The 26592-nt window shown below is 41.4% G+C and overlaps 1 protein-coding gene across 8 annotated transcripts in view; it reads right to left on the bottom strand.

Annotated features, from left to right (window-relative positions):
• Window positions 1-1034: 1034 nt before the first annotated feature.
• PAG1 (phosphoprotein membrane anchor with glycosphingolipid microdomains 1) overlaps window positions 1035-26592 on the bottom strand; it is a 110348-nt gene continuing 84790 nt past the window's right edge. For all 8 annotated transcript variants that reach the window (XM_083825231.1, XM_083825235.1, XM_083825232.1 and 5 more), the window contains 6 exons: window positions 23414-23625; window positions 21249-21300; window positions 20623-20719; window positions 17911-18509; window positions 12507-12566; window positions 1035-10916 (listed from right to left, as the gene is read on the bottom strand). In XM_083825231.1, the coding sequence (XP_083681357.1) occupies window positions 10566-10916; window positions 12507-12566; window positions 17911-18509; window positions 20623-20719; window positions 21249-21300; window positions 23414-23538 (1284 nt within the window). In that variant the 5' untranslated portion in view covers window positions 23539-23625 and the 3' untranslated portion in view covers window positions 1035-10565. The remainder of the gene's footprint in view (window positions 10917-12506; window positions 12567-17910; window positions 18510-20622; window positions 20720-21248; window positions 21301-23413; window positions 23626-26592) is intronic.

The following is a 26592-nucleotide window of genomic DNA, read 5'->3' as shown; positions in this document are numbered from 1 at the left end:
TTGCAGCTTTTCTGGTTTGTGAACAAATGTTGACTAAAAGGCAATCTATTAAACTACCAGTTACTGAATAATTTTGCATGTTTTCCTTATTTTTACAAGTCTTCTATTTGACATATAAGCATATATCTTTCAATACTAAAATACCTTTACACAGATTAAAGAGATACTATTTGTCTGCGTGAGTGCAATTTTGCAGGCTCCTAGCTCAGTATAACTAATCCGTGGCTGCACTGTGAATTTTCCAGGAACCTGTTCATCAGTAATAGCTTGGTATTAAATGGGTAAAGCTGCTTTTCCCTCATCTGTAATTAAAGATAATGAGGGGGAAAGGTGCAACTCATGGAGAATGTGAGTCCCAGCAGGCTATGCACCACTTCATCCTCATGCTCTAGCGTACAAAGAAGCCTTGCTCCAGTGAAATGCTTCAAAGATGACATTTCCTTGTGTTATTTAGGTGCAGAATACAGGCTTGTGTTATGTATTCAGCTGTGGTCCTAGTTCAGCTGCCTCTGAAATGTTTCAGTGTGTTCACAAAGGAGAGTCTTGCCACTGACAGAGCAGTGCTGCAAATGGCTGGGGAACGTTACCTGGAGAGCACCTTTAGCAAAGCAAAAGGAAACAAATTCTATGACAATTTCTGAAAATAACCCATAAAGCTAGTAATTTCAGCTTTTTCTTTAAAAATGCCGAAAGCTGCACAACTTTTAAAGGCTCAAGACCAATATTTTTACCTGCATTAAAGAGCACAGTGCCGCTATATTCATAGGAGTTCCAGCTTTAGTCTGCAGTCAATTTAAAATTTGTGCAGTGCATCTTCAATGTTGACAGGATTGTGGCTTTGGGGGGAATAAGGTGCTATATAACATAAAGAAGACTTAAAAGTTCATTTCAGATAATGAAATCAGCACAAAATGCCTGGAACAAATAAAATTCTGTCAAATAATGCAGATTTTAGGACATACAAAAGCAAGTGTCTACAAGGACTAAATAAAACATTTGTTAAGAAAAACAAACAAACAGAAAGGAGGCACAAATTGAAAAAAAAGGACAAAGCTTCTTTATTGTGTTTTATTCTTTCTGTCTGGCTACTGAATTTATATAGCGTTTTCAATCCACTGAATTTTTGCAGGATTTTTAAATTAAACTAATTTCATTGCAATGTACCATTTCTCATTTGACATCATTTACAAGGATTTCCATTAAATTCAAAAGTTATTTGCAAATATATTAACTGGAGAAAATGGCAAAGCCTATTTCAAAAGCTTTCAGAGAATACAGTACAGAATCTTAGTATTTTTTTCCCCATATAAACAAGTAAATATTAGGATACTACTGTACATAAATAAAAACTGTATTTTATATTATTGACTTATGTTCTTACTTTTAGATAACTGCCTCATACATTTAAGTAACATTTTCTTTTCCTTTTTTTTTTCTTTTGCCCTGACATATTTACATAAAACTTGTCTACATTTACAGTAAATAACCATAATTACCTACTGTGCTTTCAGCAGCCAAAAGCTGAATTGGCTAGAAACATCAGATGAAGATTCTTAGAATAATGGTATGACTAAATTACATCAACTTGTGTATATTACTACAAAATGTTGAAAGGAATTTCATGGCATTTATCAATTTAAAAAATGCAACTTAGTCTTGGATCTGAGCTGCACTAACTGTAGTATAAGCCCTGCAATTACAGCCAAGCTACAATTTATGGAGCATACATTCTGCAAAACTACAGTATTTTGGTGTCTACAGTGCTGTTAATAAAACCATATTGATTTCAAAAAGGTAGCAAGCCAAATAACCAATCGTGTAGCAAATAAGCCTCAGCAGTGCCAGCTTGGAAGTCTGCATGCACTGACTCCAGGTTTATATATTACAGTCATTTCTCTGAACTGCTCTCGCTACCTACAGATCTTAACTGCACAGTTCTTTTAACTGTATCCACTCCGAGACAGCCAGAGACAGTTCTAATCCTCTCTTTTCAGAAGATCATGCTGGTTAGAGGATGTTTTGAAGTTCTTCAGTGACCAGAAAATCAAATAGTTGTCCAAAAAACAGAATTTGTTGCTAAAACGTTACTTAGGAGAACATTGCTAGAAAACTGTTTTTACTGATAAACATTTTTTCCATTATAAAACAACGGTTAACATAAATGAAAGTGTCTGTAATTACAAATACTTATCCACTATGTTCTAAGTAGGCAATGTTCCATGCATACAGCAATTTTGTGCTGAAGCTCCTACAGCACCCAATTTAAAGTGAATCCTACTGAGGCAGGAGTTTAATAACAGCTATTGGAGATAATTATCCATATACCAGACTCTGTATTGTTTGTTTTTCCTGTGGAAGTCATATCAATCCACTAGCATAAAAGAAAGAAAATTCACTTCACTGAAAATACAAACAAAAATACGTTAGCACCAAACCAAACATGTCCTAAACTTTTAGGGTCTAATCCTGCACTCTTATCTCATGCAAATTATTACTTTTAAATAAAATAACCCAGTTTTGATTTTGATTTTTTTTTTTTTTTTTGCTAAAAAACATCTGTGGAAGTCCAAATCTGCACGTGAATGATGGTACTTACATTAGCGCACCCACCTTTGCCCATTTGGGGTTTATCATAGAGCAAAAGCATGTATTTATAATTTATTCTCCTTTCATTTACGGTGCTACAGAGGCTTGATAAAAGATCAGGAAACCTACATGACAGTGGGGCAAAGAGGGCTTGACCCTTCCTCTCTGGGCTAAGGGAATACTGAGAAGAGTAAACAGTTCCACCCATCTCTTGTGCAATTCTCTGCTCCTTGTCCCTTGACTGCAATCTCCTCTACAATAAACACCTTTATGACTAGGTAGTCTGTGAGATGGGTGAAGCACAAATGAAACTTAGCTACTTTTCCTCTGACCTCTCTTTTCCTAGTTGCTGCAGTAGGCTGTACCTGGCCTGCCCTGACAGTACGTGCTCCTCTCTGGGCTGGCAGCTGACTCTTGGCACACCTCAGTCTAGCAACACCAGGCAGACTGAGGAGGAGCAGCTCACACACTCAAAGCTCAAGGGGTTGGGACCGGGAAGCCAAGGGCCATTCCTAAGTTGTCGTCGCCACAGAGCTGAGACAGGCCCTGAACGAAGGTGGTCCACGTGGAGCCATGAGTGATCCAGATGCTCATTTCAGGTCTGAAATAGCCACACAGGTAGGACGTTCGGAGGAGACTGGTTACGTGACCATTCTCAAGCAGCCTCAGAGATAAAGACCAAGTTTAGTATCCTCTTCAATGTGAAAAAGGGGGTTCTTGTGCTCTTAAGCATTTTTTACTAATGTAAAAAACAACAACAACAACAACAAAACCCCAAACAGTTCATCTCTTACTGTGCATCTTTCCATGTCAGCTGAGTGTTTCCAAGCTATGGAACTTTTTGCCTTGAGAGAAAGTGAAGATCTCCACAGAAGTCTGCAAGACAGGATCTGATTTCCCCAAAATGTGTGACTTCAGAGCACAAGTCCAGGCTTCTAAACCCTATTCAGAACTCTTAAGTGATGCAGTTTCTGTGCCCGCTGGACAGTGGCCAGGTGCTGTATTTCATCAAGGGTATTTCATCAAGGACAAAAAAGAGAACCAAGACGGTGATGGCTGAGCGTGACAGGGAGGAGCAGTTACATAAATAAGAGGATAGTCCAAATCCAACCTATGCTGAAAGTTAAAACATGAACATCTCTTCATAGACATTAGGAAGTCAAAACACCAGTGGTGCCTTTTTTTTTCCTTTTTTTTTTTTCCCATAAGTAATAAGATTCATAAGGCTTTAAAGCAATACAAGATTAAAATCACAAAGTTGGTAACATTGTCTTGTAGTGAAAGGGAGGCATCTTGAAAGCTAAACCAAAGCATTTTAAAGTCATGTTTTACATACTTTGTAAATCTAAGCAGGTTGTTGCGTTATCTTAAATTATGAGAAACAACACAGCTGCCTTCTAAACTGAACAAAGATCTCATTTTATATTTTCAGTAACAAACGTTCTAGTTAAAATTATACAATTGAATTTGCAGAGACAGAAAACTTGCCAGACTGTTATTATAACAATAAATGAACACAACAAATGAAAGACAAATTTAGAAATGTGTATGGCAAGAGAGTACCACATACAGTAGACAAGTTGCTGTGCAGTAACAGCGAGCATCTTTACCTTTATGGAGACATCTTTACTTTTAGGCACTTTGCTGTTGTGGTTGTAGTGACTGTCCTTCTGTCCAGTTTGAGACAGAAAATGTCCAGAAACAGCTCAAAAAATCAGAACTAAGCTTTGTGTTGCCTATAGATTGGGCAGGTCAATGGATACATAATACAAAGATACTCCATGCATTTGCTATGCAAATTGTGGTGCCTGAGTTAGCCGTATGAGCAGGTCCAACCAAGTGTAGAGCATGGAGATGTTCTAGTGATTCTGCCTACAACATCCCATCATTTAGAGTTAGGTTAAATATATCTACATTGTGTAGACCCTCTCTTGCTGACCTATGGCTTACATGTAAAGTAAATTTAATCAACGGGAACCTTATGTCACAATAACCTTTCAACTTTCTGTTGTCCATACGAAAAGAACAGTCTGCTGTATGTGATGCCCTAATGCACTACGGAAAAATTATTACCTGGGCAACTAATTTGTTTAACACCTTTTGTTGAGGATATATGAATGCTGAGTATGGGATCTTTCATATTGACCCAACCACACAGGGTTCTCCTTCCTTGGAGAAAAGGAACCTAGTGCTTTTATCTCTGTGATGCTTCAACCATAGTACTTGTTCTCAGCATAATCCTCAACACATTGATATCTGGCTAGCTAGCAAGGGATATAAAAATACTCTTTTTTTTTTTTTTTCTTCTTTTAAGGCTGAGATCTGCTCAGGCAATGTCTTCAGCCATGATCATCCCAAAAGACAGATACAAATGAACTTCAGCACCAGGGTATGAAATCATATTAACAGCAATTATGCTTCCTGCTCCAAGGAAGAGATTTGCCCTTGAGAGTCTTCAGCATGCCACCCCAGGAGCTGCCATCAGGTTGAGCATCTTTTGCATTCGCCCAGTTCTCAACAGACTACACACACCAAGTTGCTTGTGAGGCACATACAAGCCTTATTCAGGCATGTTCCAACCTAAATAAATAACACTCATCTGAAATAACTGCTAATTAACCAAATATCCTCTTTGGAATTTGGCCCAAATTAAAACGTTTGTTGCAGAAATAGATTTCTTACAGTCATCTTGCGAACAAATGCATATACACAATTGGAGACAGAAGAACGTCCTTGAGGAGCCAAGTGTCTAGCTGCTCTCAAGCCAATGCACTTGGCCTGAATGGCTGCTTCTGAACGCTGTCGCCCAGCCCAGGCTTGTTACACGTGATGGCTCCGTTCTGGCTCTTTGTAGGGTGAAGAAGAAACAGGGAAGCCCTGTCAGACTTTTGCAGTCAGAGCATCACAGTTAACGCTCAGTTCTGTGAAGCAGAAAATGCTAGAGAGAACACTTTATGTCACAACTTTACATGTCAGCTTTCAGAAAGCACATTGAAACCATTTATCCAGCATCTTATAAAAGCACCATTGAAAGGTTGAACAGAGAGCACCGTGTACACAGAATTTTGATCAAGACAACCGAGAGGAGCTGTTCAGGGAGCCATGGAGAAGTACACAGCCCAGAAGAATCCCCACAAGATGGATTCCTCGGAGGCACAATACGCGAGGGCTTGGAGAACAAGGCAGCTGACCCTCAGCCAGTCGCTATTGTGGGACAGCCCAGCTTTGGGTGACTGATGCATCTGAATCCCAGCACCCACTCCTCTTTTGCCATTCCCCTCATCCCCCACCCCGTGCAGCCTGCTACGTGTAAGCAAGCCTGTAATTGGTACTAATACAAAGGCTGAAGCTACCAATTGTTCACAGCTGACATGGACACAGACCACCACCTCCCTGAATGCTCACTGTTGAAAAACGCAGGTTCTTCAAAAGAAGATTGATCATGCTTATTGCAAAGCTTAGTTATCGTAGCTACAGTACTGGGCTTTCTAGAGGAACTTTGTGAGAGACTATTGCTAAACTGAGGCTAATTGAGGTCCAGTATGTTTGATGTGTCTTTATAAAGCTGCTACCAACTGTTTCCAAAGCTGTTTCCCCCACAGATAAATGGGGGGAACACTCTTTCTAGTTTTGTGTCAAACAAACAGTATGGAAAAAAGAGTATGGAAGTACTAACTACTTAGTAAAAAAGGCACTATAGCTGACCTAACTGTGGTAACTAGGTACATGCCTGTGTACAGACATCCTTAAAATTTATTTTGCTCTGTGACTGAGCAAGAAATTCTGAGCTCGTCATGGTAGAAAGGGACACTACTGGCTTCAAGATGTGGCTAGAAATCCCATGGGAGATGGATTCAGGGAAGAGATGTCCAAACTGCATTTCCTATTTCTACCAGTTCCCAGAAGGGAATCAGAAAAGACCTTTTCAATAGTGTAGTTACAGAGATGTTGCAGCTGTCCTTGGCTTTACTATGGCAATTTGAAGTGCGATCTTCTTATACAGTTGTGCTAACAAATGGAGGTAAAGAAATAAGTCTGTGAAGTTGCCCCAGAAAAGATCATCAGGTAACAAATAATTCATTCTGGATGTTGACATTTTATTTACGGGTGTGGTGAAAAAGAAACAAATAGCAGTGATGAGACAAGTAGAAGAGACTCCCCTTTCTCTATAGCAAAAATAATGTATTTGGAGATTGCTACTGGGAAAATATTTCCAGTGTATTAGTGAAAAGGAAGCATTGGCAACAGTCGTAAAAGAACAGATCTTACTTCTGGAAAGAGGGAACTAAAACAGAAGCTTACTTTTTTTTTTGTCAAGTGATGTTAATTACTCATTTAAGAACCTTGGACTGAATTCTAAAATATTCTTCTATAGCATTAGACTACATAGTGGAGATTGTAGGGGAGTTATCACACTGCCCCCTTCACGTGTCCTTGTTCAGGAGGGCAATTCCTTTTTTTTGGCTCCCACGAGCCTAGCGTCAGGAGGTCTCAGAGGGTGAGGGCAGGTGCTAACATCGCCAGCAGCAATCCGGAATCGGAACGCCTTCCCCACCAGGCTGAGGGTCTGGTGGGCTGGAAGCAGATCCCTGCTGCGATGACTTCAGAGAAGACTGTCATGGTCAAAGCCCCTGAATGTGGCAAGGGACAGAGTGGGGATGGCAGCTTGCACTAAACACTCTGTAATAAATACTGGCTGCATTACTGTGTCATCTGTCAAGAGGTGGAGGTGGAGAGCTTGAGGAGATGCAGATAAAGCACACATCTCCACCTCGTGACTGACAGAGGGGTAGAAGGAAAAGGTTAAGCTCCTGTTTGTAATGTCTTAGATCAATTCACATAAGAAGGAAATAAAACACTGATTTCAGAACCTGTCCACCACTCAAGAATTGTCTTTGCTACAGCAGCTGCTCTGCAGAGGTTGTGAGCAGCCCGAGAGCGGCAGAAACGGGAAGGAACGTGCCAGCACCGTGGCACTGCAGGCTGCACACCAGCGCCCGGTGCCAGGCCGTGTGAGGCAGACTGAGACAGCAACAATAAAAAGACCGGGGGAGGGATTTCGCTGTGAAAAAGGGAAGTCTGGGGTCCCAACAGAGATCAGAAAGAAAGAAAGGAGCTGAGTCTGACATCCCTTCCTCCAGTCCAGCACTCCTGGTTCTGCTCCGAAAGACAGCAAAGTGCAACCAGGCAGCCCTTCTTCTTCCTTTGGCTCCCTGATCTTGGCGTCTTTTAGAGTGATGCTTGATTTTCTTCTTTTGCAGCTTAAAATTTTGCAATCTGGAGTTCAATGTTTTTCTTTGCTATCATGAACTGCTATTATTTTTTGATTTTTAAACTGATCTTGAAATTGCATCTGGTGAACCTGACAAACCTCATGTTGCTACTGTTTCTCCATAAGCAGTCATCCATGTAACGAGTAAGACAGCCCTTAAGGGATAACTGCATCCTGAGATGTGTTTGGGAACCTCAGGAGTTGTGTATGTCTCCCACTGAGCTGCAGGAGTCAGACTGAGGACGACATACATAAACGAGTACACCTGAGCACGGAGCAGGCAGCAAGCACACAGTTAAACCTCCAGAAATTCTCCAGACTCAGCACAGAAGATCTTGTGATACGTGAGGCATTTTATCTTTGGCCTTAAACAGCATGAAGTAGAAGGAGAGAACAGTCAAAGGTGAACTTCATGAATTCACATTCGAGGGAACGCTGCAAGGGGTGGAAGACCAAAGTCAGCTATAAAAAGCACTGCAGTGAAGTGGAAGAAAAGTCTTTGCTGCAGCCGTGAAAGCATGGCAGCACGGTCAAGATAGCTGCAGACTGGTCTGTCTGAGCTGCTTTTCCTCGCAGGAAGAGAGCCCCAGCTCAAGTGTGCTCCACGGCCGCGCGAGGTCATGCTCCACAAAGCTTCGGTCACTCTGTGGGCAGTTTGCAGGCGAGCACTGCTCCTCAGAGCCATGCTCCTTACAGGCTACACCCATAAACCAGTACACTTCTTTCAGTTGTAGGTATTTCTAACAAATGTGTGTACCCAGGACTGTGTTTGCCCTATACAGTACCAAGTACCGTTGTGTGCTGGCCAGTGATCTGAGAAGGACTCAATCTGATATACCAAACCTCAGCACCAACTGAGCTGAAGCTAAACCCATTCTGGGCTGCTACGCAATGAGCCAATCTCAGTTTACGTACTGTTTTTGCATTAACGACTCTTCAAGCACATGCCAGTATTATGTATGTGAATGTTATCTGAATGCTACCAAGTTTGGACCGTAGTTTATCCTTGTTTACAAATCACATGTATGCGTGTACGCATAGGGACACATGCACAGATGTACACATAAGTGCGTACAAAGGCATATAATGAAATGCCTGTTCTCTACTGTTGGACTGTTCTTGTATTATTGTAGTATTCATCATTGCACTATTCTTGAAGAAAACAAGAGTATCAGTCCAGTACCTGCTTATTTCATCTACGTACTGTACTTTGTTTTCACCAGTAACAGAATAACATGGTATCTTTGGAAAGACAGTGGCTTTCAAACTGCTTGTCGGAGCCCCAGGAAGTTTGCGGTCTCCCTCAGCTATGACTCTCCTGCTTCTTTTGGCAGAGGAACAAGGATGACCAGTGGCAATCCCAGAAGAAATCCACTCTCTCTTCTGCCTCTTTTTTGCCTTTTTCTTTTACACAGACTCCATTATTTTAAGCTTAAAAACAGCAAGGCATGGTCCACATCCCTGTTTAAGAAGATTAAAAAAAAATATAGGAATTGTTCATTTACATACATCTAAAATAGGAAAAAGGTGTAAAGGAAAAACAAATAAAACCCAAGGAAAGAATGGGATTCCTCTGTTTACATAAAGCAGTAAGGTAATCTACAAAAACTTCAAAGATTAAAAATATGTTGTAAAAATGAAAAATATCATCCACTCAACACAATACAGAAGTTTTCCTATATAATACAATAGATAAACATATTAAAATATTTTAAGTCTTTAAAAAGGGCAAAATTCTTTAAAAGATGACTCAACACTATTATGGTTAGACTAAACATTATGCCAACACATTCATTTATACAACTTCTTGCAACATGACAGTTGTCTAGTGTGTGTATGTGTAGGTACATGTGTGCACACAGGAGGAACACAGTGAGACCACTAAGAGTGTCACTTGTCATTTAAAAGCAGTTTTTCACAAATAATTAAATGAAAAACCCTACAAATACCAGTACACATCTCAAAATACTGCAAGTCACATTCTACAGCCCCAACATTAAAAAAAAAAAAGAGAAAGAAAGAAAGAAAGAAAAAAGCCTACAGAATTAATTCAAGTACATTTGGGGTAGGTCCCTTGTGAAGTGAAGTAACTGTTATTTGCACTTTAGTTGTAATGACAGTGGAAAGGACACATCGATATCCTGCCTCCATCTCAACCCCACCTGGCTGCAAGGACTCACGGTCCCAGCAGGCTGACTTACAGCACGCTCCCAAAGACACAGAGGTTAGCACACCTTCCCCAGCCCTGCAAAGTCACTCTGAGGAGAGGCGTGACGGTCTGTGAGTTGCTCCACGAAGTGGATGCCTGAACTCGAATGAAGAACGATTCTTGAAAAATACGTTGAAGAAAATGACATAAAATAATATTCTAAAATGAAAAGCTAGCTTTGTGTAAAGGCAGTCTTTTTGGTATGGGATCCTATCAGGATGACAAACACAGCACTCCTTCCCAAATTCTGGTCATCTTGGAACTAACAATAAAAAGGTAACAATAAAAAATAAGTTTTCCTGTGAGCCTCCATCCACCACCCAGAACAACCCCATGGATATCACACCCAGGCTGAAGCATGCATGGCTTCTTCACAACTTGTATTCTGTACTTAGCTTTGTTCCTCAAAATAAGAAGCGATTCCCTCTTCTTGTCTCGCATGTTCCTTTGAAAACACCAGCAGATAAGATAAAGGCTGAAATCTGGCTGCCAGAGTAGTTAAAGTCTGGTGACATCCCTGTGGTGCTGCAAATCCCCTATGCTCTCATAGTCATTCTCTCCCGAAAGAGCAGTGTGGTTTGTGCTAGGCACAGACAAGGTCCTGTCTTCTTCTTGGCTCACTGCCTGGATAGCTTCATAGTCAGGCTCCAGCTCCCCGTTGGGTCTGTCTGCTGACTGAGGCACAGTGGTAGTACTGAGGGTGTTTTCAAAGTCCTTCACGCTTGCATAGAGGCCACTGCAAACAGACGGGGACCTCTGAGATGCGATTTCTTGAATACAGGTGTAAGGAGAATCCAGTGCCTTGATGGCCTGTCCTGGCTTGCTCACTGAAGAATACATGGCTGAGATCTAGGAAAAGGAGACACCCGCTGAGTGTTTAAGCATGGCATAAAGCTTGGGTGCCAGTTTGTCCCCCTCCCACCACCAGTATACTGAAAGACAGGACCTTCCAATAAATACATATCCTTTCTTACAAAATTGCTTTTCTTGCATGCATTTATAAATTTATTATTTCCTTCAAAAAAGAATGATGACATTTAGAAAAGTAAAAGTTACTTGAATATAAATCCCTGCAGGCAAATCAGATCCAGGACTGGCTTTGTGAGCAGGAGCTCTTGCAAGCTTTGCTGGGGTACTGGAGCCAACTTGGGCTGAATGAGACAGGTATCAAAGGGATGATCAGGTTTAGCTGCTGGAATGCAAAAGGATGCTGCCTGACCTTTGTTCTTTCATTTTAATCATAGCAGCTACCCTCCAGCTTTTACAGACACTGCAATAGGACAGCAGTTATTTGTTGGTTTTATAGGTGCAACCAAGGAGGGACCAAGACGTGAAGAGAACATTAAAAAACAGGAGGAAAATCAGAAAACAGCAAATAGTCAGTGCTGGCCTTGATATGCAAGGTCTGTTCCTTTGGCTAGCCTGTACCTGAGCTGCACCTCAGTCACTGCCTATCAGAACTGAAGACCAGAGATTGGTTGCTGCAAACACAAGAAGGAGCAGGAATTTCTCTCCTTCTGGCTCCACGTGGGGTGGGGTAGAACAGTGAACCCTCAACAATGGTAGAAAAACCTCCCCAAAAGTAAATTTCAAATGACACAAGTCATATAAGCAGTATTCTAGAAAAGCACTCAGAGGAGGTGGTATGCCCAAACCGCTGCACAAAGGTGGCCCTTCATGAAGAGGTGAAGGAGAAGCCCACGTCCATGTGTCCCTGCTCTCCTGGCTGGTGCCCAGTGCATCCTGACTCCCTCTGTCAGTCGATGTGCATAACTTCCCTCTCGTGGGCCACAAGGCTGAAATTCTTTGCTTTGCTTCTCTGGTACCTACCATCGTAACTGCCATACAGCTCCTCTGCTACGTTTAAAGTCTTTCCCAAGCATGCAAGACCACCACGGATTTGTATCAAATTGTACAGAAGCACTGGATATGGTCACAAGCAATCTTATTTCTGTTTCACTTTTCTATCTCTGTTTCAATCTCCTCCATTTCTTTGACTAACAAACATTTAAAAGGACAGTTTATGTTCCAGTGCTTTCATTGTGCTTCAGAGCCCCATACACTTTGAATGGGAAAGGTAGGGCACATTTCAAACCTCTTAAGTAGAACTTGGCAACCAAACCAAGGAGCTGCCCTAATGATCAACAAATTGTGGTCTCTCATTATTTTTAGAGGTCTCTCATTATTTTTAGACACCTTTTTTTAAGCCTATTGGCCTGACAAAGCCATATGCTAGAATACTTCTATTCAGAAATTTATAAATACGTCTATTTCACAAATATGACAGTGCAAACTCTGTACAGAAAAACTTCAGCTTTCATTTTCCCTTCAGACAATTTTCACCTTTCTTAGATCCTGCTTAATCATGCGGAGCTTATGCTAATTTCTGCCTGAAAAAAGGTCTCTAGCTAGTTATTGAATTTCATGCAAGAAACCTACCTCGTCTTCTGTAAGAGATGGATCTTCCTCCCGAGACTTGTAAGACATCGAACTATGCCTCTGTAAAAAAGGAAGAAAGAAAGAAAAAAAAAGGCTCATTACCAGTCAACAGCGTGGAACCTACAATAAAACCCTCACATTACAATCAATACATTGTATTTTATGGTCATTTGCTCACTAGTTCCACTTTATGGAGCTAATATCCAGCGTACATCTCTGGAGATAACAGCCCTGAGGTTAGTAGAGCTTTTTAATGTATCTGCTCTTGTGCTGACCTAAAAGGGGCAAAAATAATGTAATGGTTAAAACAAACTCTGCTGCACTCTATCCCTGCCTTTAACCTTCCAATGAAGTAAAAAAAGTGTCTGCAGAGGCTTTTGAACAATTAAAACTGAGGTGCTGTGAAACACTAGCCGGCTTTCTGCTTGATCTTCAGATACAATCCTAGATTACAAAAGAACTGCACTGAACTGGAGCCTTCCTTACGATTACTGTCCTTCCTTCAGTGGGCTCTGGAAGCTCTGCAGGGCAGCTACATTCTCCTCCATTTCATCCTCCATGAAACGTAGCAACTACTCAGAGGTGCACTCACAACCTTCAAAGCCACGCATATGGAAATGACCCACTTCAATGCACCCTGAGAGGGGAACCTAAATTGTCAAAGCATTTGTCTGGATCCGGTTCATGTGCCAAAGTTACTAAAGGATGGAGGGCTTGGTTTCATGTCAAGTCTAACTTCAAGCATGCAAAGCATAAGACAAAGCGTATGGATCATGAAACTTTGGGGAAAACCATTTTACCATTACAAAGAATGTCTTAGGATCAGCAAGTTTGCCAGTGACACCAAGCTGTGTGGCATGACTGACATGCTGGAGGGAAGGGATGCCATTCAGAGGGACCTGGGCAGGCTCCAGAGGTGGGCCTGTGCGAACCTCATGAGGTTCAACAAGGCCAAGTGCAAGGTCCTGCATCTGGGCTGGGACAATCCCAAGCACAAATACAGGCTGGGCGGAGAATGGATTGAGAGCAGCCCTGAGGAGAAGGACCTGGGGGTGTTGGTGGATGAGAAGCTCAATATGAGCTGTCAATGTGTGCTTGCAGCCCAGAAAGCCAACTGCATCCTGGGCTGCATCAAAAGCAGCATGGCCAGGAGGGCGAGGGAGGTGATTGTCCTCCTCTGCTCTGCTCTTGTGAGGCCTCACTTGGAGCCCTGCGTTCAGCTCTGGGGCTCCCAGCACAAGAAGGATGTGGGGCTGTTAGAATGAGTCCAGTTGAGGGCCATGAGGATGTTCAGAGGGTGGAGCACCTCTCCTATGAAGACAGGCTGAGGGAGTTGGGGTTGTTCAGCCTGGAGATGAGAAGACTCTGGGCAGACCTTACAGCGGCCTACCAGTGCCTAGAGGGGGCCTGCAGGAAAGCTGGGGAGGGACTCTGTGTCAGGGGGTGTAGTGATAGGACAAGGGGGAATGGCTTTAAACTAGAGATATCAGGAAGAAATCCTTCACTCAGAGGGTGGTGAGGCCCTGGCACAGGCTGCCCAGAAGCTGTGGATGCCCCATCCCTGGAAGTGCTCAAGGCCAGGCTGGATGGGGCTTTGGGCAACCCGGTCTAGTGGTAAGTGTTCCTGCCCATGGCAGTGGGTTTGGAAATAGGTGGTCTTTAAGTTCCCTCCCAACCCGAACCATTCTGTGATTCTGTGACTTTTATGGCAATCAGAACCCTGGCTACCTCACAGCAGATGTGCAAGTCCTCCCCACCAGGGCAAGCAGACTTTACTGAACTCCTGCTCCACATTTTGGAGTTTTCTGCAAATTTTCCATTTAAAATATTTCAGACCTCCTCCAGTACAGACCAAGATGGAGAAGTAGAGCTATTTTTAGCAGAGCCAATTAAATATTGCTTCCAGAAACATATGAGATACACAAGAGACTCGTTACAACAGATTCCTTCCTACTTTCACTTTTCTTGGTGGTTTAATTCTGGAAAATTCCAAAATTCAGGCTCCCCATGCGGCTCTGAGGAAGACTCTGACCCAAAGCACTCTGAAGTCTGCTCCTGGTGGGGCTTCCTTCTGGCCTAACATCTCTCTTACTTCTGTCTCACTGGCTGGAGAATGTACTCTTTAACCTGTGGTTTGCTTACTCACCAATTAAAAAAAAGAAGTTCAAATGCATTTTGGCATAGCCCTTTATTGAATCTGCTATACTACAGGTGCTCAGTTTATTTGTTCTTGTTTGCAGGATACATTTTGTCTTGAGGAGTAAGTTACTAGTGTCAACTTTGGCCATTAAAACAAATATGTGCTAGAAAAAATCTGCAGTGATGTAATTTTCTCTAATCGGTATGTTTGTGAGCACCATGTGTCAGGATCCCTTCTATCGTTTCCCAATCCAGTATTGAGAAACACCCCCGAGTGCTAACAGACCTGTTCTTGTTTCCCTGGTACGGAGCATTCTTCTAAATGTGGAACCTGTGACACATTGATTTTGAAGGATACAGAAGAAAATACTTGCTCCTAAACATCTTGTACTTAGCAATTTTATTAATTACATTTGAAGCCTCAACACAAACAGAACATGTCCTTATTTTCTTTCCACTTTCCTTTTGTTCCTCAACAGCACTGGAGTTTTTGCTCGTTGGCTTGGCTGTCGCTCCTGACTCAGGCACCAGAACAAGAACACCATTCTCCTCTGGTGCATTTGCAAGAGGTGCTTTGCCCGTCCTCAGGCTGTGCAAGTCTGAAACCAGATGGGCAGCAGCCAAATGTACACACAGAGAGCATTTCTACCAGTGTTCCCGGGTTTGCTCACTCTGGAAAGGCCTGGGTGAAAAAGAGGATCTGTACCGCCTTTTCTGCTTAAAAAAGAACTAAAGAAAAAGTATTTTGCCTCTCCAGTTTTATTAGAAGAACTACACCCAAGTTTTTCCAGCTCACAAAGGCCTGTAAGAGGCCTTGTGCTATTAAATTCACCTTTCTTCACCAAAACCTTCCAAAGGCATTTTCTGGGTCATGGTCAATAACCAACTTGGATAACAAATTTGCACCTGTTCGTGACATGTCTGGCCCCTGAAGCGATCCATTATCCCTGCACCAACTGCCTGGCAGTGCTGCAGTGGGGAATGCTGACCAGGCAATGTGCTTCTTCTGCATCCAGCAGGCATTACCCGGGGGCACACCTCTGCTGGTAATGAAACAGTGCCGGGCACAACCAGTGGCACCAGAACTGCTCTTCATGCTGTTAAATTCTGGAGCAGGCTCTGGTTTGGCCAACCTTGCTCCTTCCCAAACATGACAGGAAGCAAGAAGAGACGCCTATGGAGTCTGTTTAACTAAAAGAGTTACAAATATAAAATACATTTCCATAAACATCTTGTTCTTGGTTGCCACGTCTGAAAAAACAGGCATTGCTGTGCACTGTGTGAAGAAGCAGAATAGAGGGAAGAATTATCATCACCACAACAGAAAAACAATCCCACAACCACCTCCACGTACAATGCTGACAATAATGACATTTATATATTCAATCAATTACCATTTCCAACTCTGCTGCAGCTGTAGCTCTCAAGGACAGGACAGGCACACGCCTCGATGCATAATGCATGTACCTAGCAGAGGACTTTGGAACGAGCTGATGCTGCCGAGGCTTAACTCAGGACGACTTTAGCTCTGAATAAATTTTAATTAGACAAACACCTTTTTTTTTTTCCTGGCACTTAGGGGACTGCATGTGTCATTTCTTGATTAATCCTTCAAAACCTGAACCATTTTAATCAATTCCCAGTCCTTGCAGTCACTGACATTGTATACACGGTGTGCTGGGGAGCTATTGAGCAGCAAACGCATTTCCTTTGTATCAGTGATGGGGAAATACAATGATTTTCTGGAAGTCTTTTCACACCTGGTAGGGAAAATGTCATTAGTACTGAAAGCTGTTTCTCTAAAAGATTAATTAGAAATTACATGTGGCCTGAATTTGGGGGGAGGGAAGGGTTGATGGATTATTATCGACAGACATATCTTAATTTTCTACCTAACAAGCTCATTATTTTTAAGAATGTGCACTGAGGAGCCTGGATAAACAATTTTTAGATTTTGAGTAGCCTTCCCTTTGTTCATATTGATTCTCTAGAGCTTTATAAATTACATGGTTAATCAGTTATTTAACAAGGTATTTTTCTACCCTCTGCCTGGATTACTGAAGTACTTCAAACAAGAGAACAAACAGAAGCAAGTAACAATACCTCAGCTTTCCTATGATTTTTCAGGTAAATATTTACATTAAAATGTTGCAACACACCTGAAGATTTTTGGAAATTTTTGTCAATACATAATATTATTTCACAACTCAGACTCCAAAGTTATATTAACCTGTTAAAATCACAGTCCTTTCCTTCACAATTACAAATTATTTCAACTAGTTCTGAAAAATGTGAACTCAACAATTTGTGACAACTCTGTGCAATGATTCAAAAGTATTCTTGCAATTAATTCTGGTGAAAAACTAAGACTAGTAAAACAGCTTGTTGAAAATGTTATCACTCTGTTTTTCAAGGATTTCACCACTAATTTGTCCTTAGGCTGGGAGAAAGAATAAGCTGTTGAGAAAACATAACTTTTGGCTGTGATTTCACCAGGTAGAAGTTCATTACTCTGTTCATGTGTGACAAACAGAATTCAACAAGTATAAAATCTACAGGTTGATAAAGTCTTTGCAGCTCTTATGGCTGGCTTAATGGAGATATTTAGTTTAGTACTTATTATTTTGTGATCCTTTTTATGTGGGAATTGCTGAATATCAGCTACAAGACCAAAAGCAGATCTTATGTTTTAAAAGTCTACAATTGCGATCCCTCTCCCTGTTTTTCTGTCCCTATTATCTCCTACAGAGGGAGACCAGATAAGGCTTTGAGCAGTTAAGCTGAAGTGGCCCAACAGAAGAGGCACGTCTAAAGCTAAGGCATCTACCAAAAATGTCTCACTCTTTGTTCCACTAATTCAGGTTTTACTAGAAAAAAAACAAGGGCGAGATTTTGAACAATATGTGGTTGTTAACAAAAGCAGTGGATACCTATTGTAATTGCTCCTATGAGTATAATATCATTAAATAAAGAAGCAGAGGCTTCCTATGTAATTTCCGGATAATGTTTGAGAAAAGCTTTAAGAACAGCATGCTGCAAGGATCCTACACATAGGTTCCAACAATACGAATACATGCTTTTATTAAAGAGTAATGCTGTACCATGCATTTTCCTATTTCTGTGTTTTACAGTCTTGCAACAATTTGAGTGTTTATTTTTTTTTCTGTTTCTTGCCATTTTTTTTTTGTTATTCAAAAAATATTCCTCTGCCCTGTGTGTTCTGCAGTGATTATCTGTCTGTTTGACAAGGACAAGTAGTATTTACCTTCTCTGGTTCACTTGCTCCTTCTGTTCCTTCTCCTTCTTCCACTTCTTTTTCTTGCACGTTCTCATTTTCATCAAGAAGTTTCATGGGTACTGGAGGGGGAAGCTCATCTTCTACATCTGGTGTGTTGTCAAGAGGGCTTTCTGAATTAGCGCTTTGGCGACTTTTTTTATTTCGGTCTACAGATGCGTATTCTGCCGATTCAATTCTGCACTCAGGATTCTGATCCTGACCTTCAGATACCATCAGTGAAGCTGCTGACTTTCTGTTGCAGCTTCTTTCCATGTTGGCTGCTGCTCCAACGTCTTTGATTTCCTTCACAGTTTCATACAAGCAGTCTTCAACTATGTTCTCTTGAGAGGAGCTGTCTTTTAAGACTTCGTAAGGCCCTTCCATTCCAAGACCTTGATCATTTTCTGCATTCCTAGCTGAGATGATGGTTTCCATGGTATTGTTAGGGGGAATACTGGGTAGTTCCCGGCTCTGGTGACATTTTATGGATTTTCCAAGACTGTCTTGTGGATCTAGCAGATCAGAGACAGATGTTTGTACTTCTTCATAAGGCTGGATACAGGCAGTTGTACTGTCCTCTGAGAGCACTAGAGAAAATTATAAAGAAGTATTTAAAACAACCACATGACTAAGAAAGCTGAATACAATTCGGTATTCTCTACGTTACTCTGTTTTTGTGTCTTATTAAAAAGAATAAATGACAGTAATTCCTGGAAATGTCCAGTAGTCATCATGTTTTCAGTTTAGAAAAAGCTTTCTGTTACAGAGCTTTCTGCATTCCACTGTTAAAATGTCATTCTGACAACATCTTAAATGCTTTGTGCACCCCCAAATCACTTTACAGAGCAACAGTATTCACAATAAGAACAGGTTGGGTGGGTAGGTGCAGGCAGGCACTTAGGTTCAGCTGGCTTGTACTCTATTACGTTGAATGCTTACAGACTGTTCAGTAGTTTCAGATGGGGAATGCTGCTGGGAAGCCTCAAACCAATTACATGTGAAATATCTTGTGAGGTTTTCCTCTTTCCACTTCCTTATCCTTTGTAATCAAAAAAGAAGGCTGTCCTGCTTTTTCCCTGCCCAGCCCTCACCTTGTTCAACATGCTGGACAAACTCTCCTCTGAATCACACCTTGCCCAACCTTGTTAAGTCAGCCTCACGGCACGCTGCACCAGGAGGTCCTTACTGGAAGGCTGTGCCGTGCTTCTCCTAGTCTCACACCACATAATGTAGGTTGACAACCTACTAACAAGCCAGCCATATGCACAAAAGAGAAGATTAGACTTCAGAAAGTAGTGTTAGGCAGAACATGTTATTTTAAGTTGCAGAAGTGGACCACGTGTCACTGTCACAAAGAGGGTATCAGGGACTGAAATTTAGGGGACCTTTCATCTTACAATGCACACGTGTGACATTTACCTGCATTCAGGGATGTATATGTGGGTACATACAAGCATGTTTCAGTTAGTAAATGATATGTTACTTTATGAGACACCATTTTTTTGAAAAATCACTTCTGGACAGCTTTACAGTACAGTTCCTATGGTATTCTCTTGGAATAATCTACCTATTCTTCCATTTCCTTTAGTGTGTTTGACATCATGACACCAAGTGCTGCTGAAGCAATCCGTGCCACTGATTTGGTGGTTGTCACGTGTATTTCTTTACCCTGGGCACTGGACATGCAGACTCACACAACAGCTCCCCTAGGAGCTGTAACCTGACAGAAAAACACAGGTTGGAATTTCAGGCATGGGATGGTAATCATTGTCTGAATGGGAACGTGAGGAGAAGAAAGGGAAAACAACTTTCTCCATTTGCTTGCCTCTTGCATACACCTGGGGAGGAAAAAGTCACATTCAGGGTGTTCTGTTCACTCCCCAGGATGCCTGCAGACTTCCTGAGGAACATCAGGACCAGCCTGAGAAAGCTGGAACATGTTTTCCCTTTCTGGCCTTGGCCCTCAGGGACTTCTGTGCTCTGCAAAGGGCTTGGCGTAGACAGGCAGCCACCAACAAAACTCTGGCAGGTTGGTCAAAAGAAAAAATAATATGTTTGGTGCTGCTCCCATAGCCCTGCCCCTGCTTGAAAGGCTTGCAGAAGCAGCAAAATAACTATTAACAAAAAGGATATTTAAAGCGTGAAATAAGAAATTAAAGCAAATTGTTTCCTCTTATGTGAAAGGGTTGCTATGCAAATTGTAAGCCGAGTAGTATCTGACAGTCTGAAAACTGTCTGATAGTTGACAGCATGCCTTTCAGTAGCAGCTTCTGACAGCTGAATGTGTGGTGACTGGTGGCAAGCAGCAATGCTTCCCCCTTCCAGGGGGCTTTTCCCTGCGCACTGAGTCACTCGGAGATGTAAGCGTACCCAAACGCAACAAGTCAGTGTACAGGAGCTGCGACAAACTGCAAAAGGAAAGTTTAGAAATTCCTTTGGTTACTTGTCCCTGAGGGGTAAAGATTTAATAGCTTGACCACCAGCTTCACAGTGAGGTTGGAGGGGAGCTGGAAGGAGGGGACGCAGTCCCCAGTGCCACAGCGAGCAGTCGGCTCCCAGCAGCGCTGAACCCAGAGCACGTTTTATTTTTAGGTGCAGCTGAGCAAAATATTTTCCAGTGATACTTGACTTTCAATGTATGTGAATCACTTTGAGTGCTCAGCAGAGCAAAGACTGAGAAAAAAAGGAAGCGTTGCTCACCCTCGCCATTGCTGAGCGCCCCGTTCTGCTCGCTGCTGGGGGGCGGCTCCGTGGCCGAGCTCGTGATGGAGTGGCTGAACACCTCCTTCTCGGAAGGCTGCAACACAAAGCAGTGGGATTTAATCAACACGTGGTCAGAACACACGTTTGCATGAACAGATGCACAATGAATTTCATTCTCATCTCAGGAGAGACTCTGACTCGCATGTATCACTGGCAGGAGGGTAAAATCATGCTGATTATACTCAAACAGTTATTTATGTGTTTACAGACGTTAAAACAAACAAATGCAAGTATGTCCAGGGTGACCTCCCTTCCAGACTTTATGGTAATAGAAATTACCACAGCTTTAACCAGTGAGAAGACAGCAGCTGAAAAATGGGTAAACTGCACTTGTGCTGCAACCCAAATGAAAGAAAAAGCAGGAGATATGGAGTGACAACAAAAAGTGCAAATTATTGAGATCATCAGAAGTTGTCCTCCTCTTCCTATTCTGAAACTTTTAAAATTTCCTGTGTTTAACAATCTCTAAGCTCCTGATCTGTTTTCCAACCTGCAGTATTTTGCAAGGGGCCTGATGCAAACCAACCCCGAGAAGACACAAGCTGCCAGAAATAAACACTTACCACGTTCATCAGATTTTCATGATCTCCATTCTGATGTTTGGACTTCTTTTCCCTTAATGAAGAGGCAACATAAAATGTTACTACAGATTACACTATTCCACAAATGCCAATCATTAATAGCTTTTACACACCCGCAGGGAGCAGAACTGTGATTCACCACAATATTACAAATCCCATAATTGAAAATTATTATGGGGACAGGTAAGGTTTCTGTGTAAGGTCACCAGCAAGATAGGGTGGTGCTGAACATATCTGAAGAGGTACAGCAAACACAGACAACCTTTTTTCTTGTTTAATGTAAGATCACATGAAGAAGCAGAAGACACTCACAAAGTTCATCTTACTTCCACTTAGGATACTAGTTATAATTAACAATAACCATGAGCAGTTCAAGAAGGCCTACAAATTACATAGCAGCTGAGGCTTTTCAAGATGAATGCTGCTTCAATGGTACTTCACAGGACTCCCAGTATGGATTGAATTTCCCATTTCTACCATTTTGGAAATACAGCTCTTATTCTGGCAGGTGTCCTCACTCTCCAGGCAGGTGTCTTCGAGGCAGGACAGACACCTGTATGATCCCACCCTTTGGAGAGGCTGAACTCAGAGTCAGCAGTGTTTGTGACTCGGTCTCTAGCAGCTCCCTTGGTTTTTAGCTCCCTTCTCTCTGTGAAGGCCTGACAGATCAGATCTACCACTGTGGGGTGAGTGCAGGCTGCCCAGCTCCCGCTCAGCAAGGCTGAGCTTCAACGTTTTGAAGGAGCCTTGCAATTTGAATGAATAAAGTCAGTAGGAGTGCCCGTACTTGTGAAATCTCTTGTGGAGAAGAAGATAAGGTGTAAGTACAAGCCATTTATTAATAGCACTGTCTGATTCTTAATCATTTTGGTCTGGATCAATTCCCTCATCTCCAGGAACAGCCAAAGCAAAGCTGAAATACATAGAAATCACCTTCCTTTCCTTTTCACCTATACTTTTCTGTCCTGTTAGCCCACCTCTTTTTCTCGATTGATAACATGTTACAGAAACTTTTACTTCCAGATCTTTCTGCAGAAATGCCTGTTCTCTCAGAAAGCCTGGCGAGACCAACAGCCCAAATGCCGAGTTAGGCAGTCAGAACTACACGTGTGTGCTGGAAGGAGGAAGGCATCCCCGGGAGGAGGGCAACCCGCAGAAAGACCGAGGGGCTAACAGCAGCTGCTGCTTTACCTGCTCCAGCTCACTGCACCGCACGCTAAACCAGAGGTGTAGGAACACAGCCGATGCCTTTTCCTCAGCAGGGACCAGCACTAACATGCTGCTCCTGTCCTGCAAACCCCTGGGGACGGCTGGATCTTCGCAGAAGACCTCTGCTGGTCTGGCTCTCCCTCCCAGATGACGCCAAGTTGTGCAGCCCTTCCTCTCCCTTTTCCCTGCTCAGAGCAGCTCTCCTTCACGGTTTGCAAAGAAGCTTTGCCACGTGTGCAGTTTTTCAGAGAGTGAAAATTTTCACTATGAGACATTTCCCACTCCTCCAGCTAGTTATAAAGCATCATTTAATACTAGCGCTGGTGTAAAGAAACTATTCAGAACAGATTATTATCTTTAAAAATGTTTTTAGCTAGTTTTTGTGTGTGTGTGTCTATGTGTGTGTGATCTACTACCCAGAAGAATGTACAGAGCCAAGCTATGCCAAAGGGATCCAGCAGTGAGGCACAGGATGGATGGTGCTAGAGCAGAGCTGGCACTGCCACGCCGCATGGCATTGCCATCAATGTCCAAGAAAGCACTCAGCAAGCACTACAGCATTATTCCTTCACACCAAAAATAAATTCTGAGATTATTTCTCTACAGCAGAAGAAACAGTATGAACTGTTTAAATTCAGGTTTGCTCTGAAAACAGATGTGCTGTCAGGCCTGAGATCCCAAATAAATTACCCTGAGGGTAAAAAGCTATCGTAAGCCAACCCACAGACACGCCTGTGGATGCAGAAGGCAGGGTAGTGTGAATTAACTTATCCCTCTGAAAACACAGAATGACTTCTTTGCATTAATTTACTACAATGTGGTAATTTATTTCTGTACATAAGTCCTCAGTATTTCTTGCTAACTAGTTACTCGGGAAGCTAATCCACGCAGTACTTGACTTGAGAAGTGTTATTGCTTCCTAAGCTCCCAAGCCATACCTGTTGCAGCTGGAGCAGAGGAAGATGAGGAAGGTGAGGAACAGGAGTGTTGTCACAGCTGCCAGGCTTCCCCACAGGATGATGTGGACCCGTCCACTGCTGAAGAAGCCACCGTCTGGTCCCATGATACTAGCAGGAGCTGGTGTCACTTGGGGATGGAGAGGTTACTCCTTGGAGAAGGCTGGCATCTGTGCTGAACGCAGCTTCTGTTTCTGCAGAAAGAAGAACATCTTTGGAAGTTAGCACAGATTTTGAAGATAATGAATCTGACAACTCCAAATCTGACAGGAGAGGTTTTCAAAACCAGATCTTACAAAAAAACAGTTTTGACTGCAAGACAGCCAGCCAAAGATATTTTCAGATACGTTTCTGATGGTGACATAGAACAAACTTTGTCAAGTATTAACACAAGCTGTTATGTATCTACAATCTCAACATGAATAAAATGTAGCACAACATCTCCGTACTCATGAGAAAGTTTATAAATCCATTTCAGGGACCAGAGTAGTCTATTTTACAATGATATTTGTTAATTTCATTGAAAAGCGAGCTTTGAAAAACAACTTCTGCAAAGTTAACAAGGCAGAATTGCAGCAGGACTTTACGTCCTTCCCTTGTCTCCTGCCTGCGTGGGATTTGGTATTTCAAGCACAATGATAAGTAAGTTAGATAAGATTTTAAAAGGAATACTGCAAAAATCTTTCTCACAGTGGATCAGATCTAATCTTTTAATCTATTTCTATGTGAAATACTTTTTTTTTCTTAATAGTTGGTCTGAAGAGTAGTAATGTGAGTAGTAATATTGAACTTGTTCTTTTTTTTTTTTTCCTTTTCTCCAACTAAATAGAAGCCTAAGATAACAACTAATGAGAAAAATAGACACAGTGTTTTTTTAGAACTTGAATAAACACAACTTTTGCTACAACACCGCAGCCCCTGCAGACACTTCCTGGGTTAACAGCATTTACGATCCATAAATTTTGTTATTCAATATGTTCTAAACGTTTGTACATATTGTTAATATAACATACTGTCGACATATGGCAAAATTAAAAAAAAAAAAAGAAAAAAGGAATTTTTCATTCTGCACAGCTGAAGATATCTATTTCTCCATAATTTAGAAATAAGTAATACAAGGTCAATTTGCAGACTTTCAGCTTTACTTTGGGATTGATAAACTCTCAGGTAGAATACCTGATGGTCAAGAAAGGAGTAGTTATCTTATGGGAATAAAAAAAGCATCCCAAACTTAAGATTGAATAATGTCTAAAACTGACATGAATTACTTGAAAATTCTCAGTTACATTTCTGATGGTGACATAAAACAAACATTGTCAAATATTAATAGAAAATATATTTTAGTTGTATGCATATATTTGGTTTATGCAAGTTTATGCATATGAAATACGTATGTACAAATGTATATCTGTATTTTTTTACAATGGCAGAATCACACTTTTTAATAACAAGTTCAATTCGGTACCAAAATCATATCTGTATCAAAAACCACTATGTTGCCATTTTGTTACTAAAATATTATGAGAAAAAAGTTTAATTTCTAGAAAAATGCCAGTCACATCAAAGGAAATCTGTTGAGTCAGCAGAATAAACAATAACCGAGTTATTTTACTACGTAGAAAGTAATGTTTCTGTTCCTGTGTCAAATGGGTTCATTAATTTCTACCATGCAGGATCAGACTTCCGGACACCTTCTAAAAGGAGCCAATTCTTACCAATTAATCCATGGTGAAAACAAATTTTAAGTTATTAATGACATTGCAATAGCTTGAAGAGGTGAGAAACAAACACAGAATTTATTACTTTTTCTGAGTCATTCTAGCCATGTCCAATTTACCCTGGTTTACATTTGTTGTGGGGAACAGAGAATATAAAGAATAATGTGAAAAAGACCAAAAGATGAAGTTTATGAAACAATAAAGAAGTTGCTGGTCCTAGAAAGACAGGCTTCAAAGTGTAGCTGAGTATTTCTAGTTTGGCCAACTAACTGGAAAGTCAGATAATTTGTAACTTTTCAAAACCCATAAACACAAAGGACGGGGAGGGAGCAGCAGGTGTCACATGCGTTGTCCAAGTGCAGGATGTGTTTTAGTGGTAGTTTTGAGCATCAGTAAGTGCCCAACAGCTGCCACAGCACAGAACTCGGTGAGGGCAACTGCCTTGGACCAGCACCCAGGGTGGATTTCGCCGACATGCTGAGCCATCTGCTTCTGTGGTTATTTTGTTAAGAGTTTGGAAAAGTAAACATTTAAAAACAATGGAAGACTGCTCTAAAAGGTGATACATATTGCAGATGTGAATCTGGTACAGTCCTACCTCATCCCTCTTCTAAAGCAAAACTCGGGTTATGGCCACACCGAGTCATAGCCACATCACTGACTGCAGAATGGAGAGACATTAAGAGAATCAGGAATCAGATTTCGTTGGGAGAATCTTGGTGTAATGCCCCAAAAGACCTCTCAGGTTAGGTGCACTGGAATGGATTCCTGCAGAGATGATGGGCTGTCCTTACTTAGAAAGTACCACAAAGCATACCGCACCAGATCCCTTAACTGGCTCCAAACCCTTGGTAGGGGTTTTGAAAAGAGAATACTTGCTTTTCAACTTTTTTTTTTTTGAAATGAATTTTCAAATACTTTTTCAGACTTGTTAAAATATTTTAAAATTATTATAAAACAGTTTTTTACTTTCATTTTTTTTCATCCTTTTGCCTTTTAAACACACTAATACTCTTTCTTCCTTGGGAAGAAGGACAAAAATAGAAAGGGAAGAAAATAAAAACTGAATAAGAGTTTTTTTCCAGCAGTTTTATTGGTTTTTTTTTTTTTAGTTTTCTCAATAAATAAGTATATAAATATAGAGAACACAAATGAGAAAAAAAAATCCTTTTTTTTTTTTTTCAAATATTAGGCAAAAAAGGTTAATAAGAATAGGGATTTCAAAGCACGTTTCTGAAAACAAACACATGGTTATTTGTTTTTTTGGAGCAGACATAAAGTTGTCTTGAATGATATTTACTCTGAAGAGCAATACTGTTCTCCTCTCAAAAGACTAAGTGATATGCCAAAAGCTAACACAGCAGGAAAAGTTACTCTACATATAAGGCTGCTGGTCTTTAAATACATACAATATTGAGCTAAGGAAAGCTAAGGATGAATGGT

Source organism: Anser anser (genome assembly GCF_964211835.1).
Source record: "Anser anser genome assembly, chromosome: 2".
Taxonomy (NCBI): domain Eukaryota; kingdom Metazoa; phylum Chordata; class Aves; order Anseriformes; family Anatidae; genus Anser; species Anser anser.
This window is presented reverse-complemented; position numbering and strand designations above follow the sequence as displayed.